Source organism: Ochotona princeps, chromosome 4 (assembly GCF_030435755.1).
Source record: "Ochotona princeps isolate mOchPri1 chromosome 4, mOchPri1.hap1, whole genome shotgun sequence".
In the NCBI taxonomy this organism is placed as follows: Eukaryota; Metazoa; Chordata; class Mammalia; order Lagomorpha; family Ochotonidae; genus Ochotona; species Ochotona princeps.
In genome coordinates this window covers 24980334-24999588 of record NC_080835.1, presented here as the reverse complement: position 1 = coordinate 24999588, position 19255 = coordinate 24980334, and the positions used below count along the sequence as shown (strand labels likewise).

Genomic DNA, 19255 nt, shown 5'->3' with positions numbered 1-19255 from the left:
TTTTAGGTAAAACAATGCTTCCATTTGTTGATGTACTTTCCTTTGTGTGGGTTCAATTATGCTTTAGTTGTTATGGTGGAATTTTTTAAAATTTTTTTATTATTTTCCATGATACAGTTTGTAGGTATAGAGATTTCCCCACTTCCCTCCTCCCTCTTCCTTCCTTCTTTTTCTCTCCAACCATTCCCCCCCTCATTTCATTACAATAGTACAGTCCTTTCATAACAGTTACAAGTTTATTGAAGTGCATCATGGAATTGTAAAATAGACAAAAGTAAAACATCTGGCATTATATAACTGCCAAGTTATATTTAGCTGTTTCATTTGGAGGCCTCCTTATATTTGGGAGCAGATTGGCTACTGCAATGGATCTTCACTTCCTGGTATGTTAGTCTCCATTATACGGTTAATTTATGAGAACAGATGTATGTGCTTGTTCACCTCTGTATTTATTTTGTATCTTAATCTTGTGATGTATTAAGTTGAGCCACATGATATTTTTGAAACATCTGATATTGTTATAGGTCAAAATGCTTGACTATCAGCAATTTGATTTGATTCAACGATCTTCAAAAAATTTATGGAAAATGCATAATATGAAAAATCTATGTGTGAATTTTACAATAAACACAACTTCAATCCTGTTTTTCTATGAACTCTTTGAAGTATCCTATTTTATGCTGCCTATTCGGTGTAGTTTATGCCACCCTGCAGATACATTTCCAAATAGCATTATCTTTGCACTGAAATTATTATCTTTTATCTTACTGGTGATGGGTTGAATTTATTTTTGGTGATGGACTGGTGGATAAATCTCTTCTATTTATGATGCATACTTAAATCTCCATGGTTAAATCTATTCATAATGAATAGGAAATGCTTCTCTATGCAAGAGATGACTGAAGTTGGTCTAGTTTGACATTGAATCCACATTTGAGACTATTTCTCAAGTAAGCAGTTCTCTAGACTTCTGCTTTTTTTGTTTGTCCATTTTCATTAAGAAATCAACATCAACGAAAGGGAAACCTGGAAACCGCTCACTTTGGTTAAGAAATTGAAAACTGATTTTCTTCTGGTGGCATCAGTCACACAGAAACCTCTTCCTACACAACTGCTAAAACATGTTAAAGCTCGCTGGGTTGAAATGTGTATTTTTGTAGCAGAAATTCACCAACCTCCGAAGTGGATAAAATTGATTTTATGAGAACTCATTATACAAAAGAGATGGCACTTGTGTTGTTCTGACTAATGAGGAGAAAGATAGTTCAGAATGTCATTCTTGGGCTCTTTCTTCGTCCTCATCATCACAGATGTCTTGGAAAAATACTAACCTCAGCAATAATGACAAGATAAAGCTCTCCGTGCTTCTTATATCTTTTATTTCACATTCTTTTGCTGTAACTGCTTGAAAATTCCAAATATCATCATCAGTATCTTCTGGAGAAATGAATCTCAGGTTGTGCCTTGTTTACGTTGGGAAAACAAGTCCTGTTGTGCAACCTAATGGATTTAAATGTTAAAAAGAAATTTGGGGGCCCGGCGCAATAGCGTAGTGGCTAAAGTCCTCACCTTGAAAGCACTGGGATCCCACATGGGTGCCGGTTCTAATCCTGGAGGCCCCACTTCCCAACCAGCTCCTGGCTGTGGCCTGGGAAAGCAGTCGTGAACGGCCCAAACCCTTGGGACCCTGCATCCACATGGGAGACCAGGAAGAGCTCCTGGCTCCTGGCTTCGGATTGGCTCAGTTCCAGCCATTGCGGCCGCTTGGGGAGTGAATCATCGGATGGAAGACCTTCCTCTCTGTATATCTGAATTTCCAATAAAAATAAATAAAACTTTAAATTTTTTTTAATTTAAAAAAGGAAATTTAAAGGCTCGTATAGCTTGTTAGTAAAAAACACTTTCTACAAATTTGGTATTCAGATATGCTGATTTCTTCTATATTCCATGGTAGTGTAGACAGACTTTCATGGTTCTCCACAGATTAAATGATTACTAAGTAATCCAATTGTCTTCCTTGGTTTTCTTTCAAGTGTAAGTTTCTTTTCTGACTACACATTTTTTCTCTGTCTTCATGCTGTTATAAACCTAAACGTTTGGAATTGTGGTGGTACTGGTGCTATAATGACAGTAATGGTGGCGGAGTTAGTGCTGGCTTTGGTGATTTGGATAGTGGGAGTATTGGTGTGGCATTTCAGCAAATTGCTGTTTTCAGTTATTTTGACCATCAGCCAAGGAGAAAAGCAATCTATCTCTTCACTATAATTACATGAGTGATTCTGGGGGACCTGTAATCAAGGCAATAGTGCTCATCAGGCTACTGTATCTTCTTTGTGGACATCTTCATAATGGATGACTACAAAACCATTGTTCTGTGTTTATTTGTTTTTAAACTCCGAAATACAGTGAAAAATTGGACGAGTGGGTCAGGGCAGGGAGTCAGAATTTAGGTTTTAACAATTCAAAAACTTGTGTCAGACTAACGCCTTCTAATGATGGATATTTGAGAAGGGGTTATATTAACAATTGGTGTTAAAATACATACAACTTCAAAAAACATTGTTTGAAAGTTATTCTGATACTAATACACACATTATTCATATGTTAGCTATCATCTCACCATCATGATTTTCACTTTTTTTTTTACTCTGTCTTCCTCTTAATGAGTAATGGAATTTTTTTTTAAAGATTTATTATTATTGGAAAGCCAGATATACAGACAGGAGGAGAGACAGAGAGGAAGATCTTCCATCCGATGATTCACTCCCCAAGTGAGCCGCAATGGGCCGGTGCGGGCCGATCTGATGCCAGGAACCAGGAACCTCTTCCAGGTCTCCCACGCGGGTGCAGGGTCCCAAAGCCTTGGGCTGTCCTCCACTGCTTTCCCAGGCCACAAGCAGGGAGCGGGATGGGGCTGCCGGGATTAGAACCGGCGCCCATATGGGATCCCGGTGCATTTAAGGCGAGGACTTTAGCCGCTAGGCCACGCCGCCAGACCCATGGAATTTTGTTTTTGAATCTTTACATCTTTCAAACCCAGAACTCTTAACTGTGAACCAGTTTCTTGAAATATCTTTAAATGTCTCATGTCCTGAGCCGGAAGGCCCATTTCTAGCAATCACATTTCTCATAATCAGACTTGTAGCATTCTTGTTTAAAACACGCCATGTCTCCTTGAGGTTTGTGAGAACCATGCTAGTATTCCATATCAAAATTCTTGGATTTCCACTCAAATTATACTTTTTGTGATTGTCCTTGTGGAAGCCATGAGTGGTGGCCTGTATTGTCTCAGTTGCCTTACTTTCAGTTGAAGTTCTAGCTTACTCATTCATTGATTAGGCAATGAGAAGTAATTAAGACTGTGGTCCCATTCATCCCTTGTTTATTATTATCTTTTCCCTACCTTTAACAGCAGTTAAGAAACTGTGTGGGATACCCAGATCCCATATTAGAGTGCCTAGGTTCAAGTCACAGACCCACTCCCAATTCCAGTTTTCTGCCATCACTTACCCCACAAGGCAGCACGCGATGGCTGATCTAGTTGAGTCCATGCCATCTACATGAGAGACCTAGATTGAATTCCTGCCTCTTGACTTTGACCTGGTCCAGTCCTAGCTGTTGCAAATGTTTGGGCAGTGAATCAATCAATGAGATCCCTCTCTCTCCCACTTTCTAATTAATAAAACAAAGGGATAGGAATTATTTCCCAAAGTGTTCCATTTTGTGATGGACAGTTTGAAGATGCCAACATAAGGAAATGGAGCTGGCAAGGTAGATGGAAACACACAGTACTGACCATGCTTCACTGTTCATTACAGGAGACCAAGACTCATCTGTTGACCCCAACAGGAAGTACCATACCACTCATGGATCTGAATCAGCTGGTGAGTTTGGGGCTACTGTGGTCATTTACTGTTATAGCCATTGAGCCTGATGGTTATGAATGATGTTTGAGTCAGTCTTCAGAGAAATAGTTCACGAACTTCCTCAGTAGGTCTCCACATCACAGGGAAGCTTAGTAAATCACATAGTAAGTCCCACCCTTAAAGTTTCTGATTGAGTAGGACAGGGGTGGAGCCCAGACAAATTCCCTGGTAATATTAATTCTGTTGGACAAGGGCTGCACTTTCAGAGCTACTGCTCAGGAGAAACACTTTCCATTGGCAAGGTCAGGAGGAAGTCAGAGAGTCCCAACCAAACATGGCACTACAAACAGAGTGATTAATAGCATAGGCTTGGATTTGAGCCCAGTTTTCTAAAATTAACTGAGCAAGATTTTTAAGGCCTTGAGACTCAATTTCCTAACTAATTTTTATCCCCCTATTTCAGATGGGGAAATGAAGAATCAGGAAGGGTAGATAACTGGGTCAAGTTGACATAATGGGTGAGAGGTAAAGCCAGATTTCAAGTCCTAGAGTCACATGTGAATATGCTTTGCAAAGTTCATGAGAATTGAGAGAGAAGTTTGTTTTGGACAAAATAATTGTAGCCCATGCATAATTTTGTAAAGACCTCATATTGCCATTCATAAACACAGTTTGGAGAAAGCCTTTATAATAGTCAAAATTACTGCCACGCATGCATTATTCCATTGAGTTCTGTTTACAGGCACTCATATCACTCAACAGAAAATTTTGCTTTAAGCAGCAGAGGTCTCACACAAGGTTAGCTTATGTGTGATCACTCATGCTGGGCCAGCCGACTTATGGGCTCTGCCAGTGCTGCCTCCTATCAATCTGCATGCCCCCGCCCCCCCGCAAACCAGTCTGCTAATTCAGATAAATCATTGTCCTCCCTCTTCATGTCCACGTTGAGGCGAGAGTTGTCTCCAGTTTAAATGACCACATATTTAAAGCAAATCTGAAGATGGATATTGACATCCATCTGTAGCAAAAAGAAAAGCTTGTTTTGGACAAACTTTATTTGACAGCACTGGGAGGTGGGGCTCATCACAAAGTCAGACTTGAGTCTCAGGCTCACTGTGGCTTGGTACTTGGCCTTTCTCTCCCTCAGTTGCATTCTTAGGGAAAGCAGTTGTCCATCATCTAACTGTTTCTCATGCAGAGTTCTTGTGAGAAATACAGGGTATCAGGAATGTGAAAGCATTTTGTGAACAGTGGGGAGTGTCTCTAAAATGCATACTCCCTAAAACCAAAAGATCCCCATCTACTCTCCATGTAATGGTGGAAAGGCATCCTGGACATTACCTGGGAACCTATTAGAAGTGTATCGCCTCTGCCCAGACATACTGAATCAAGATGTACATTTTATTCAAACCCCATTCATGCCCAGTATTCACATATACATTGAAAGTTATGTGTTAGATTGCTTTCCCACCATGGAGCCAAATGAATAGGCTGTGTATACACTTTTGAGCTTGAATCTCATCTCCCAACCGTGTCATCTTGTACCCCTCTCTCAACCAGTTAGTTCTATCCTGGCTGTATCTGTGCACCTCTGGGGCACAAAGCAAGGCCTGTTTTCTCTTGTCCATCTTTGCTGGCTTTTTCTTGAAGCAAGAATCAGGTGGGCAGGAACCAATCCTTTGTCTGGGTGCTGTGCAGGTGTCCATTGTTCAAACAGGAGGTTTCATCTTGTTTTACACACACTCAGATCTTTCCTTGCTGGGGGCACTCTTTTTGGAAAATCAAAATAGAGATTATGCTCCATTAATGGACTCCCTTTTAAATATCAAAGGCTGCTGTGAGTCAGAAAGCAGACTAGTGAGAGTGACTGTACCCTGTAGGTGTTTTTCAAGGCCAAAGATCTGCAATTTAGATGGCCAGTATCCCATGACTTGTGCACCTGCCAACAACCAAGGACACTGGAGGGGAGGGAGAGAAAGTGCCCTGGACTCCACTGTAGACTTTTGGAGTAAAAGATCACTGTTAAAATGGGATAGGGAGTGTGGAAACAGTCAGACACCTGCTAAAATGTGCTTTGCTCCATTTTGAGTTTTAGCAAAAGCATTAAGTTGTGTGAACAAGAGCCATCCTAGCCAAAATAACTATTGTAACTAAGATTTTGGTGCCTGCTTTGCACAATGTAAAGAATGGCTCTCTGGAAAGCTTTTATGTGAGGTCCTGCCACGTTCATTCCTTCACTGGCCAAGATGACTTCCCTGGTTTTTGCTTAGTTTTCCTTCCCTTGATTGAATCTGCACCAGCAGATTCTAATTCCATAGGAAATAAAGTTCATTTTAGTGGGACATTCTCAACTGTTGTTTTGCAGTACTAGAGGAAGTATGAAAAAATGAGGCTTTAATTCACCAAACATCTTTAAAGCTTCTTTTACAGTGCGATCCTAATGCTGATAAGGCACCTGTGGCCGTGACAGGTAGATTCTCTGGGTTACAGTGCTTCTTTCCTGGAGGGTTTGGCTCATCTCCTGATCTTGTTATTTAGAAGCAGGAAATGTTCAGGTTTCTGCTAATAATGATTTTTCATAGATGGGCCATGACTTCCTAGCCTGTTTTTGAGGGTTTTTGTATTGGTTTCTGTGAAGATAATGTATGCAATTTTTAGAATCACTTTGGACTTTCTGAAACATGTGAATCTTCTAGGAAATTTTGTGAAGATCTAATTTAATAGGTTTGAAGTAAGGCTAGATTTTTTGTATTCCTGGCAAGCTCCTAAGTGATGGCTAGGTTATTGGTCCAGGGACCTAAACAACTAGTTTATTACCAACACTATTGTGTCTTTCTTTTAAACTCTGTAAAGTTAGAAAGTGTATGATACTATTATCTTCATTTGATAAATGAGAAAACTGAGACTGTGGCAGACTAGCCTGATCTAGCACTCAGACAGTGAAAGGCAAAGTTGGCACTTAAATCTAGGGCTATCTAGTCCAAGAGTTCAAGGTTTTCATCATTATACTACACTGCTGCTGAGAATTCTCAGATTCTTTGATAAGAAATAACATTTCCAAATATGAGCCCTAAGTGAACCTACTTAGGAGGGATAATCTTTCGTGTCATGCTTTATAAACCTCTGCGTCTTAAATATGCAGTTGCTCAGTGATTCGGGACTTGGAGGTTGGTCTCTGTGCTGCAGTGACTGACAGATGTTGTCTTTCTCCACTTAGGTCACTCAAGTGGAAGTCAGGATGGTGGCATCAACACAACTTCTGGTCCCATAAGGAAACCCCAAATTCCAGGTGAGTTTCAAACTTAGAAGCACAAAAGGACAATTAAGACTTCTTTCTCAGAATGTCTCCAGAAAGGGAGAGATTCAGGTAAAAGCACATTGTCATAAAGGACTATCCCAGGAATTCTTGGTATGGATGAATGAGAGTATTATAGCCACTTGATAGGAAAGGACTGAATGTTCTTTTCTCCCTGAATGCCCTGGGTATTGTGGATGGCCTAATCTCACATTCAGACCTGCCCCTGACTGTCCCAATGAAATGCCATGATTTGAATTAATTTAGTTGTATAGTAGGTTGCATGTGCATTCAATGAACCAGAGCTTGTGGGAAACAAATAAGTAAAGCTTCCTTCCTAAATGAGTGATATGAACAGGAAATGAGTGAGTGAACGGAAGTTGCAGTTCCTGGCCTGCTTCTTTCTCCCCAGTGCATTTCCCCCTGTATTTTGGGGTTTGGGGTGAAGTATATAATTTTCTTCTCCTATTGCAGCAAGGGAGAAAATGGAAGGGTCCTTGTACTGAGCAGAATAAAAACATTGTTCCGGTCCCAAAATGACATTTTTTTCCAGGGATGCTCTACTGTTCCAGACTAAAGAATGTTTCAGGAAGTGTCACAAGTGATGGGAGCGGGCAGGACTCCTGGCTCCCTCTAGCATTAAGATTTAAGTAATTCGGTGCAAAGCCTTTGGCTTGGAGTCAAAGTGGAGCGTTTGGGAGGAGGATTGCAAAAAGGAAAGATCCTTACTTGGGTTGTAAATTGCCCTTTTAATTTCCCCCTCTTCAGAGGTCTCTAAACTGGTTTGGGAAAGAGAAGAATGTGATGTGTGTCGTGTGGCTTTGCTGCAGCTTGCCTGAGCACCACTGAGGGCAGAGCACATGGAGAGGGGGACATGGGATGCCGAGGAGTGCAGGGATAGGAAAGAGGGTGAAGTTGAGCTGTCAGGCACCACGATTTTTCCTAGCTCTAGTAAGAGAGAATGTGTGGCGTCTCACAGGGCTGGGATTGGATGAAGAGAACAGAACAGAAATGGTATTCCCTTGTCAGCCTTCACATCCCTGACACTCTCATGACTCGTCTAAGTCAGAGAGAAGTGAGCAAAGAGAGTGTCAAGCAAGAGACAGGAAACTCAACACCTCCAAACAGGAATGGGCAGTGAATGACTGTTCATTTTTCTCTATACCCAAGCTCTGGGTTATTGCACATATACAACCCTCTTTGCAACTAAATTAATTCAGCTCATCAAGTCGTATTTTAACCCTATTGTAGTCTGAGCTTTAAAACAAATGTATAATATGTTATTAGTCCACAAATGGTACATAATTACTGAAGATGCTTTAGAAATTACACCTGAAGAGTGAAAGTGTAGATCACTTGTCTATTTCATTATCTGAAAAAATGGTCACTATTTTAATGTTTTTGCTATCAATTATTAAAGTTATTAATGTGATTTATATAGGAAAATGTAATTATCTTATAGATGCTATGTAGTCAACATTCTCTGCTGGCTACCCATAGCTTGGCATGATATTAAAAATTGCTCCCCTGTATCATTGTACATTATAAAGTGGGTACAACCTTATTTATTTAGCTAATTCCTTCCTGTTGGATAGTAGGTTGTTTCCAAATTTTGCTATTATAAACAACACAGTAATCAACATCTTTACAAATAATTCTGAAGTCCTATGAATTACTGAAAAGGTAATTGCAGAATCAGAAGCATTAATATTTTGAAAACCACTGTCAAGTGTTCCGGAATGACTCTTTCAAAAATGTGCCCATATTTACCCTGCTTCTGCTTCTATTCCAGTATTCTTTGTCCTCCCTAAAACTGTGGCCTCTATTATTGTTCTTCCTTAAATGTAAGACAAATGCTCTTGCATATAGAAAAAGAATGTTCCTTGCGAAAGAAGCCCATATTTTCTTTAATCTATTTAGTAATATCTTACCAAAGGCACTTGCAAGTTTTAACAAGTAACTCTATACCTTAATGAAAACAAGTTTCTGCAAGAGGGACTTGAAAATCCTGCCTGATGATAAAAGGTTAAATACAAGAGGTCTACTGGACAAACGCCTACAGTGAAACTGCTCTCACCTGCATGTTGGCTGGTCTTTCCAGTCAGACCCCCTTGCCATGCTGCTTATGGTCTTTGGGTCAGGGCAATTTCTGCAGTAAGGTTTTTCATTTCACAAAGTCTTTTCCTGAAGTTCACACATTGTCTTGTGATTCATTCACACCAGAATGGCTGATCATCCTGGCATCCCTCTTGGCCCTGGCCTTGATTCTTGCTGTTTGCATCGCAGTCAATAGCCGGAGAAGGTAAGGGAGTGCTGGCTGGGATTATTCACTTTGGGAGGGCATCGTTGAGAAGAGGCTTTGTCTCCTTGCTGTTCAGAAGAGCAGCCTCAGCACACTGGCAGCTTGTTGGGAAGTCACAATCCCAGGCCCAACCTCAGGCCTCCAGTATCAGAGCCTGGATGTGCTAATTGCTCCCAGGAATCAGAGGCACAACATAGTGTAAGAAGAACTTCTTTGTCCCATTCATTGCAAAAAGACAACACCTTTGGATATTTGGAACATCACTTTAAATAATAACTGAGTCTTTTATAGTTTTTAATTGTTTCAGGGTTTCACTAAGGTCTTAAATAAACCATCTCCCCCAGGACAGATTATGAACCTACAAGGGGCTGTCAGAAAGCTCATGAAGGAAGTAGAATTAAGAGCAGGCATTTGGCTTCAAGATCAAGACATCCCATATTTGGTTGCTTGGACTGAAGTTCCAACTCCAGCTTCCTGCCAATGTAACCCCTGAGGGTTGTGTAAAGATTCAAGAGGTTTTCATCTTTTAGTCTATCTGAGGTCCATGAAAATTTTAAGAATCCTCATTCGTAACAAGCATTGATTTTGTGTTTTGGTGTTGTTTTTTTCTGTCATGACTTTCTTTTCTATTATCTGGAAGATTCAGGTTGTATTCCAGGAAGAGTCCCTTCACTATGGGGGCTATCTATGCAACAATGGAGAATGTGCCTTAGGAAAATCTGAGTGAAGCCAGTCGGTGGGCTGTTTGAGCCCCTTCGGGGCTCTCCTGTCCCCCTCCCTCAGTCACGACCTATCATTTTCTGGACTATTTACACAACACATGGGCTAGTTGGAGCCAGGACCAGGCTCCATGAACCACAACACGCTAAGTGAAGTGAGGGAAAATAGCAATTGTAGCACAAAAGGAAATGAGTTAAGGGAGCGACATCCACAAGAACAAGTTTAAGTTTCCGATCTTAGATATTTTTGAGATATGTTACTCTTACAGCATGCACACAAAAGCATTAAATGTTTTGTGAATATGCCTCGAGAATGTCTTTTCTAAGATAAAGAATCCTGTTTCCAAGCAGGGCCACGTTGGTTGTGCCTCTCAATCATGTCACAGACTAGAAGGTACCCTTTAGTTTGGAAGAAGAGCTGGAGATAATTTCAGAACCTTTCTCGTTGGCTTTTCTAAAGTAACAATTAATGCCAATGCTCTCCACATCCTGTACCACTCCTCAATTATCTAAATTAATATAGCAAAGCTGATTTATAGTAGTATAAATTAATAAATGTACTTCATTAAAATCAAAGAGTCATGTTAGTATTTATACCTTTGAGGGCACAGCTTAGGAAATTAGTCATAATAATTAATAATGTAAGGGAAAAAAACAGGCATTGTGGGGATGCTAAAAGATCTCTAAGTGCAAAGGGAAATTGATTGTTTTCAGTTGCATTTAAATATCGTGGCTTGGGGAAGCCCTCACAAGGAGTCTTTATGCTTCCCCTCAGTTTCCTGGTGTTCCCATGGTTTGTTTTTGCTCAATTAAATATGAATTTCCTATGGCTTGAGAATAGCTGTTTTGTTCCGGGCCCTAGAATGTACTGTTTTTGCATATATATAGTCTTTAAGTTTTGTGCATGTCACCATGGAAATGTTGGCACCCAGCACTAAGGAAGTTGGGGAGCCTTTGGAGAAGCCTCTCAGCTGTCCCCTGTCCATTGTGGCTGGTTAGCTCTCACCCTCTCCTGTCTTGTCTGTAGCACACAGGGGCCTCAGAGCTCCCCTCCCCCTCTCCTCAAGACCTGTAGTCACCCAAGCAACAGGCAAACAAGGGCAGGCAGGACCCAGCATAGTGAGTATCTCACTCAGAAAGTAGTTACTTGAATACCATAAATTACTGTGTCCTGATTTGGTAATTGGAAACAGATTTGCCACACTGCTAAAAGGCGTTTAGCGACTGCACAGGATGCTTGATGTCACTGTGTCTTTAAGACTATCAGTCCCCTTTTAATCGTCATAAACGACGACTCTGCTCTGAGCATTACATTCAACAGAGATGCAGAATCCTGTTTTCATCTATGGAAGTTGACTTGAGCATGAGGAAGAATAGATTTTAAAAATGCCCTTTCTTCCATACGAGAATCTTGAGGCTTTATTGGCCTGTTGATTTTGAGTCAGCTGCTGTGTATTGAGAGCATCTTGTGGCCAGCATTGTTACACAAATTATGGTAGAAAGACCAAAGTTGAAATATTGTTGTTCTCTAAAGTTGACGTGCGAAGACAGAGGGTGATAAAGTTCCCCCGGGATTGCATCATCTTCAAGATGATGTGTGGGAGTTCTCTTATTCCTTTAGCTGTCGCCACCCTGGCCATAGCTCACAACAGCTTTCTTTGCCAACTTTCCTGTAACCAGATTCCTTGATTTACAACTTTTCCATGGAAACCATCCCTTACTGATGTCACTTTGGAGCACATTGTTACTTGGCTGGAGAGGTACCTTTCCCTTAAAAGATCTCTCTGATTAGCCTGAGGAACAGAAAGCCCTTACAGTAGAAAGCTTCAGATAACAGGAAGGATTTAAGAATGCTCCTGAGCTGGTGGTGCAGAAGAGGCTGCATCAGCCATTGATTCATTTCTTCATGGGAATAATTGCCTTCTCTGGAAACCTAGAGGGCAGGCAGTGATTGTTTTTAAATCTCCATGATGTCTAGAAATGTCTGCCTTCTCTTATGGTCTAGTCTAACTTGCTGTAATCTGTGTTCATTTGACATTCTTCTAGATTAACAATGATAGAACTTTTTTGGAGTGCTGAAGAAGTTTTGCATTTTCACTGTTAAATACAGGACTAGCCCCTGCAGCTCTGAACGCCTGAACTGTGGCTAGTTCGACTGCAAAAGTGAACATTTAGTTTCATTGAATATTTATCCTTTCAACTTTGACCAGCCTTGTATGACTGGTGTCCATTACTTAGGATACTGAATTTTAAAACAATGCAATGAAATCCTTAAATACCTTTAGGGGTGGCCAGGTAAAAGAGACATGGGATCAATTGTGAAGTTACTGCCTAAGTCTGTTTTTTCTTAAGATTTATTCTATTTACTTGCAAGGCAAATAACAGAGAAACAGAGAGGTCACGCAGTAGATAAGTCTCACAGCCAACCTTTCCAAGGCCTTCCTGGCCACATGCCCTGCCATCTCTGGGGAGGGCATCCACAATCCCAGCCTCCATGACTCTAACTCACAGTTCAAGTGTCCTCCGCTCTCTGCCTCATCAAGCCTCATGCTAGAGGAAAAGGATCTACTTCCTGAAGGACAAGAAATTAATGTTTATGGCCTTGGCAGTCCAACAGGCAATGGCCCACAATCATGAATAACAGAGGCTTTGTGCCTACAACTCCCAATATCCAGTGGCCAAGTGAACAGTTCTGACTTCATACTGTATCCCAGGCTCCAGATGGCTGGCAGCTCTGATAGAGCCAGAAGGGGCAGGGCTTTTGGTCACGAGGCTTTTGCATATTGACCCTGTCAGTCTTATTCCTTATGGGATGTTAAGTCAATAAGTTATCAGTTTCCACTGCCGTATAATGGGATTATTGTATGGATTATGGAAAACTACTTCTAATGTGTCTGGAATTCAGGAGGTAGGCATTTACTGGCTCTTTTCCCCTCTTTCGTCACCTTGCTTGCGTGTGTAAGGCTGTGCAACTTTGCTTCCGTTTAGCACAATCTGGCTTCTACATGTGCAACTAAGATAGTGTTTCAGGAAAGAGGAAGTATTGCGCTAACTGGGGAGCGTGAGTCAATGCTATGATAGGACCCCCACGGGCAAGACTGTTGCTGGGTGCAACAGAGATCATACCAGACAGGTCTAGGATGTATTAAGGAGTCTTTATTAACAAAGTTTGGTGATAACAGTGTCCACTAGAAATTAACAAATAGCAAGACCATGTGGCAATCCAGTCTGAATCAAAACCCTGAGAGAAACAAATGGTCATTACCATGAAATCTGTTCATTAAACTGAAGACCTATGTCCCAGCTTTCCCAGCAATAGAAGTTATCTTAAGAGACACACAACAAACAACCTAGACACACTTACAAAGCTGTAACCATTCATCTTTTCCTGGCTTCTCTGTCCACACCCATGACTGCTAGGCCTCACTTCTCCTGGAACTCTAGAATGTACACAAATTAGAAATACAAAGCACCTTAGCATTAACATCTTCACTGACCTGCCTTAGCAGTGAATAGAGGGTGAGGAATACAGACATTCAGGTGCCATGTTTAGAAACTCCCTGTCCTCAGAGTCTAGCTGCAGGAAGCCAGAGAGCAAGCAGGTACAGGGGAGGCCAAGAGTTAGAGCGCAAGAGCAATGGAACCACATGACCAAGAGAGCAAGCCCCTCCCTATCATGGGCCTTTACGGTTTGTGAGGGGAGTGATTATGAATAATGCAATACTGCCTGCTCTACGGTTCCCAGTGATGATACGTGAGAGTCACAGGTGGGCAAAAAGGATTATGTGAGATAGGGAGGCAGAGCTTCCAAGCACCTGACCCTGAACTAGCTGCCTACCCCACGACAAGATCATGGCCATGTTCTGCATTTATATCTGAAATCATCTACTAAAAATCCTAAAATAACTGAATAATTTGTCTTAAATTCTTACATCTCCTATGGCCAAAGTTCTATGAAAGTTAATGTTAGGAAAAGATATGATCATATGCTTCTAGTAAAATGTCCCATTTTTTAAGTACAGGCAAAAATAACGCCACAAAAGCAAAAAAGAAAAAAAAAAGGTGTTAGTGCTAGAGGAAGTGATGGGACATTTTTCATTACACAGATCAGAATGACACACAATCACGACATTGATAGTTTATCTGTCTGCAGGAACTATGAAGTGCTTCAAAGAGGAAGGCGTTTCTCTGAGGCAGCATGGTGGAGGAAGAATTAGAACTTGAGAGTCAGGTAGACCAAGATTTGAGTCCAGACTTTTAGAAAATGTTGAGAAGCAGATAGGGAAGGAGAAAAGAAGTAGGAGGGGGGTGCAGAGAGAGAGCGAGCCAGGGAGATACCCCTTCTTGTGGGTTTCTTTCCAAATGAGTGCAACTAGTGAGGGCACTGAAGCTGGGAACTGGGGTCTCAGTCCAGGTTTTCCGTTCGTATCAAAGGAACATAATGGATTGAATAATGGCTTGCTGCTGCACGAACTGGAAGGTAGACGCGGGCCCGGGAGTTAGGAATCAAACCCAGGCCTTATGAGATGGAGCACTGGCATTCTAACAGGAGTTTTATCTGCTACCCCAAATACCTATTCTGAATCCTGATAGTTTTATTATTCTCTGAGTAACTGGGGGGCCAGTAACTGATTTCTTGGACCCCCGACGTCCCTTCACTTTTGTTATGGAGTAGTGATAGTATCAGTTTTCTCTGATCTTGGGCACCTCCCTGGGTTGGGGGCCAGAAATTTCATTTTCAGCAAAGTTTCAGATGATGGCTTTGCTGCTAGGATCTCAGGAGTAAATAGAGAAAGTCCCTCAGCCCAGTGCTTGCCATGTAGAAAGTCAGGTAAATTGCAGTGATGATCACTGAATTGGTCCACAATGGTGTTGTTGTTGCTGGGGATGACTGAGTTGTTGTACCCTTTCTCACATGATTTTTAAACGCCTTAGGTGTGGGCAGAAGAAAAAGCTGGTGATCAACAATGGCAATGGAACTGTGGAGGACAGAAAACCCAGTGGACTCAATGGAGAAGCCAGCAAGTCTCAGGAAATGGTGCATTTGGTAAACAAAGAGTCGGCAGAGACCCCCGACCAGTTCATGACAACAGATGAGACACGGAACCTGCAGAATGTGAACATGAAAATGGAGATGTAACACCTATCCCACGACCTTGGAAAGAGGCAGCAGTTGGAGATCTAACAAAAACAGGGAGCTGGGACACTGAACAGATGCAATGTGCTACTGATTGTTTTATTGGGGATATTTTTTAGCAAAAAAACAATTTCTGTTCCTTTTTTGTGTGTGTTTTGGTTTATTGTTTTTAAGTCAGGTCCAATTCATAAAAATAGCATTGCTTTCTGACATGAAGACTCAACCAATAATCCATAAGAATTTGATTGTTCCAGTTCCTCGCTAGAGGGCTTTCATCTTCCGAAGTGTGCTATGGATGGCTTCTAACAAATGCCACACTCTGTCTTACCAGTTCCCAACCTTCCCATTCACATCACCTCCCAAGTGATAGCCACCAGCTAAGGACATTCCCCAGTGGTAAGAGGGATGGGCCCTGGAGGGGAAATTTGAATGGGTCCATATTGCCTCTCCAGCAACCCAGTCCCTGGGCATTGTTTTCCAGTGGAGTAGGGGTCAAGGGTGTTCTGGTTACACACCCCTTTCACAGACACCTTCTGGAAATTATTCATTTGCTTCTGGGAGACACCAAAAGGGTGAAGCTATTTATCTATAGTAAGCTATTTATCTGTGTTTTCAAAATATCAAACCCTGGAGGTCCTCCAATTAATATGATTTTTTTTAACTTACTTTGTAAGAGTTATAAAAGGATTTAAACTGATTTGTAATAAATATCTATTCTTCTTCCATCTTAATCTTCTGTGCTGTGGTCCTTCAGAGTCTAACCCAGGACAGTCTGGGACTCTAGCTCATCATGATGACCTAAGAGTGGCCTTTGTTGAAGTCACCTTAGAGCCCATCTGCCCTCACACAGGCTCACTCAGCCAGCTCTCATGCAGGATCAAGGAAGGCAGCACTGTTTCATTTGTGAGGCTGTTTAGCAGCTTTCTGTCCTGTCCTGGAGTCAGGAACATGAGCAGAAGAGCTTCAGCCTTTTGTCTTTAATGGCTACCTGTTCTCTCCCTGTAAGTAGCATTGGACAGTCCCATTAGGTTTCCATGACCTACCATATCATGTGGAGCAGACAAGGGTATTTCTCAAAAGGTTGCAGGGATTTCTGTAATTACAATATCATCACCAGAGAAGCTGGTGTATGGCCAAATATGAAAATGATGGCTGTCTCTTCGGGCTTCCCTTGGTAAGTCCTTTGCAGCATTTATTTGTTGGTCAGGATGTCTTATTTCTCCTGGAACTTCCAAAGTCTACACAGCGTAGAAAAATCTCTTCAAAGTAGCAATTCCTATAAAATGAGAATCCTTAAGTTCATCCTTTAAAAATCCATTTGTTGCCTAAACAGAGTTAGTGTATAATGTTTCTCAGATCAAAAAATGAGAAAGACAATAACTTCCCACCTAAATCAGAAGGGGTTTACACAAAGTCTTGGCTTGAAAAGCTTATTCAAAGCAGAGATGCAAACTTTGGACACTTATTTGCAATCTCTGCTCTTCCTTACCTCACCCCTGTCTTCCCCTAATCTTTATCCTTCTCCCCTTCTCCCCCTTCACCCTACTAAATGCTGCCCTGATCTTGAGAAATATCCTTCCTCTTTGGTGAACACCATTGCTCAATTTTGTATTCAATTGTCTTGCTTTTGTTCTTTCTGTTTTTCAAAGTTCAATAAAAAAAAATAAACATCATGTCACTCTGTTGTTACTGATGCCAGGGTTAAAGTGTGTCTTGTTTTCCAACAGATCTCCTGGATCTCCCAAGGATCCAGTGGGCCTCACTCAGGTTCTTTAATGCAAATGCAGTCAGGCATGTGGGATCAGATGCAGGACCCCACGTTTTCTACCTGCCTCTAAATTCTTTTGGGTACCACAGCTAAGAGATAGTTTAGACCTTTTCTAGACATTTTTTCAAAATAGCCTGGGTTAGGAAATAATGTTTAACTTTATTTTGGAATTAAATGTGGTCTTGCTTTTCTTATTGTTGGTGTCTTCAACTTGGCTATATACCACTATATTCTCAAGATAGAAATGGAAAACATAGAACTTCCATTGGAGAGTTAGCCAAGTCTTTGCAATATCCTGAAATACTGCCTGAAGTTCATGGGATAGGAGTTGTTCTCATCCATTGAACATGGTAACCATGATCCTGGAAGCATAGCTTGGTACCAAGCACAGCGTTCTGGAAAGTCATCATGGCTGTCCAGTTGACATCGGCTAAGCCACCAATTTGAGCTTTGTTTATAAAAATTAGGAGCCAACTTTTAATTACTTCACAAAACAACTTGAGATCTTAAAATGTCATTTTGCCTTGCAACTTTAATCTTGCATGTCTCCTAAGGTCTTTATTTAAATTAGTTCTAGGTAAAAAATCAAATGGAATAAAACACATCTTCAAGTTTCTGTTTTGTAGGTTCTAGCCTAGAAGTCTACATTTTTCCAACAGAATCTCTTAAAAATCTTTAAGAGGTCTGTAACACCAAGAAGTAATTTTGAATCCAGCAGAGGAATACCATTGCATTAGAGGAATAGAGGAAGGAGACATCCTATTTCTCTGGCAGAATGAAATGTATTTGGGAATAAGACTAATGAAGTCCATTCATCTTGGGGATTACCGTTATGTCCTTTCGTAAATCATCTGTATTGTTTTCAGAGAAGAGCTCCTCGTTCATGCAGGTGCAAGGACCATTGCTGTTGTTACTCTGATTTCTGTGAGCACACCCTTCCTCTCTGACTTTTGTATATTTATTGATGGACCAATAATACTGAGGGAAGCATGATATGTATATTGCTTGGTTGAAAGCACTTATTGGAAAACAGTAAAAAGCTAACATTAAAAGGCTCAAGAAAATGGACTCAGGAGTCTCTAATTTATGGGAGAAGAGAGGCTGACAGGCAGCGCTGTGATTATCTGCTCTTGGGGTAAGCACATAACTAAAGGTTTCTGTAAGTGTCTGATGTCTCACAGGTTATCTTTTTCTTAATGTTAAAATTACATGGTGTCTTCTTGTGCAGAAGATTTCATTTTCCATGGTAGGTTGAGGTTCTACATTTTTTCAGGCCAATTGAGATACTGTGGAGTGTTGGTTCTTTAAAAGCCAAGAACTATTTTTGAGCTTCCATTTAAAGAAAATAGAATAAACATAATTACTCCATTTTATCATATAAGCACAAAGAATAAGTGTTTCCAAAAGGAATAAACTAGTGGATTGAAGAGACTGGAAGCAGAGACAGTAGCAACAAAAATTTCAAGTTGGAAAGGGTCGGTTAATTGCAACTGGTTGAACAAATTTGGAATCCTAAGCTAGGAAGCAGCCTCCTGTTCATGGCAGAACAACCATAATGTTAGCTCAGGAGTTGGCAGTGTTAGATACTCTGGAAGAGACGGGGGAGGTGGGACTAACTTTAAAGTCTTTTTAAGGAGCAGTTATAGGACCCCGTGCTTTTTGTCTAGCAGCTAAAGTCCTTATCTTGAAAGAGCCGAGCCGGGATCCCTTATGGGTCCCGGTTCTAATTCCAGCTGCCCCGCTTCCTATCCAGCTTCCTGTTTGTGGCCTGGGAAGGCAGTCAAGGATGGCCCAAAGCCTTGGGATCCTGCACCCGTGTGGGAGGCTTCTGGCTCCTGGCTTTGGATCTGCACAGCTTTGGCCATTGCGACTGCTTGGGGAGCGAATCATCGGACAGAAGATCTTCCTCTCTGTCTCTTCTCCTCTCAGTATATCTGACATTTAGAGTTTATTTTCTAGGAGGGGCAGAATCGAAAGTCTCTGGCTAAGGGGGGAAGTAAGACATACACACCAGACATTAGAGTTAGAAAAGGTGGAGCCACACATGTGAAGTGTTGAAACTCCCTTGGCTTCCCCACCAGTCAGGCTCCCAGAACACCAGAAGTTAGTCATACATCCTTCAGGCACAAGGAATTCTGTGAGAATCCTGAGGAATCCTGTAACTCTTA

General features: G+C 41.3%; 1 protein-coding gene across 2 annotated transcripts in view; it reads left to right on the top strand.

Moving 5' to 3' along the window:
• Positions 1 to 18155, top strand: part of CD44 (CD44 molecule (Indian blood group)) — an 86080-nt gene extending 67925 nt beyond the window's left edge. For both annotated transcript variants that reach the window (XM_058663177.1, XM_012927051.2), the window contains 4 exons: positions 3819 to 3884; positions 7084 to 7155; positions 9385 to 9463; positions 15118 to 18155. In XM_058663177.1, coding sequence (XP_058519160.1) covers positions 3819 to 3884; positions 7084 to 7155; positions 9385 to 9463; positions 15118 to 15322 — 422 coding nt within the window. In that variant the 3' untranslated portion in view covers positions 15323 to 18155. The remainder of the gene's footprint in view (positions 1 to 3818; positions 3885 to 7083; positions 7156 to 9384; positions 9464 to 15117) is intronic.
• Positions 18156 to 19255: the final 1100 nt, after the last annotated feature.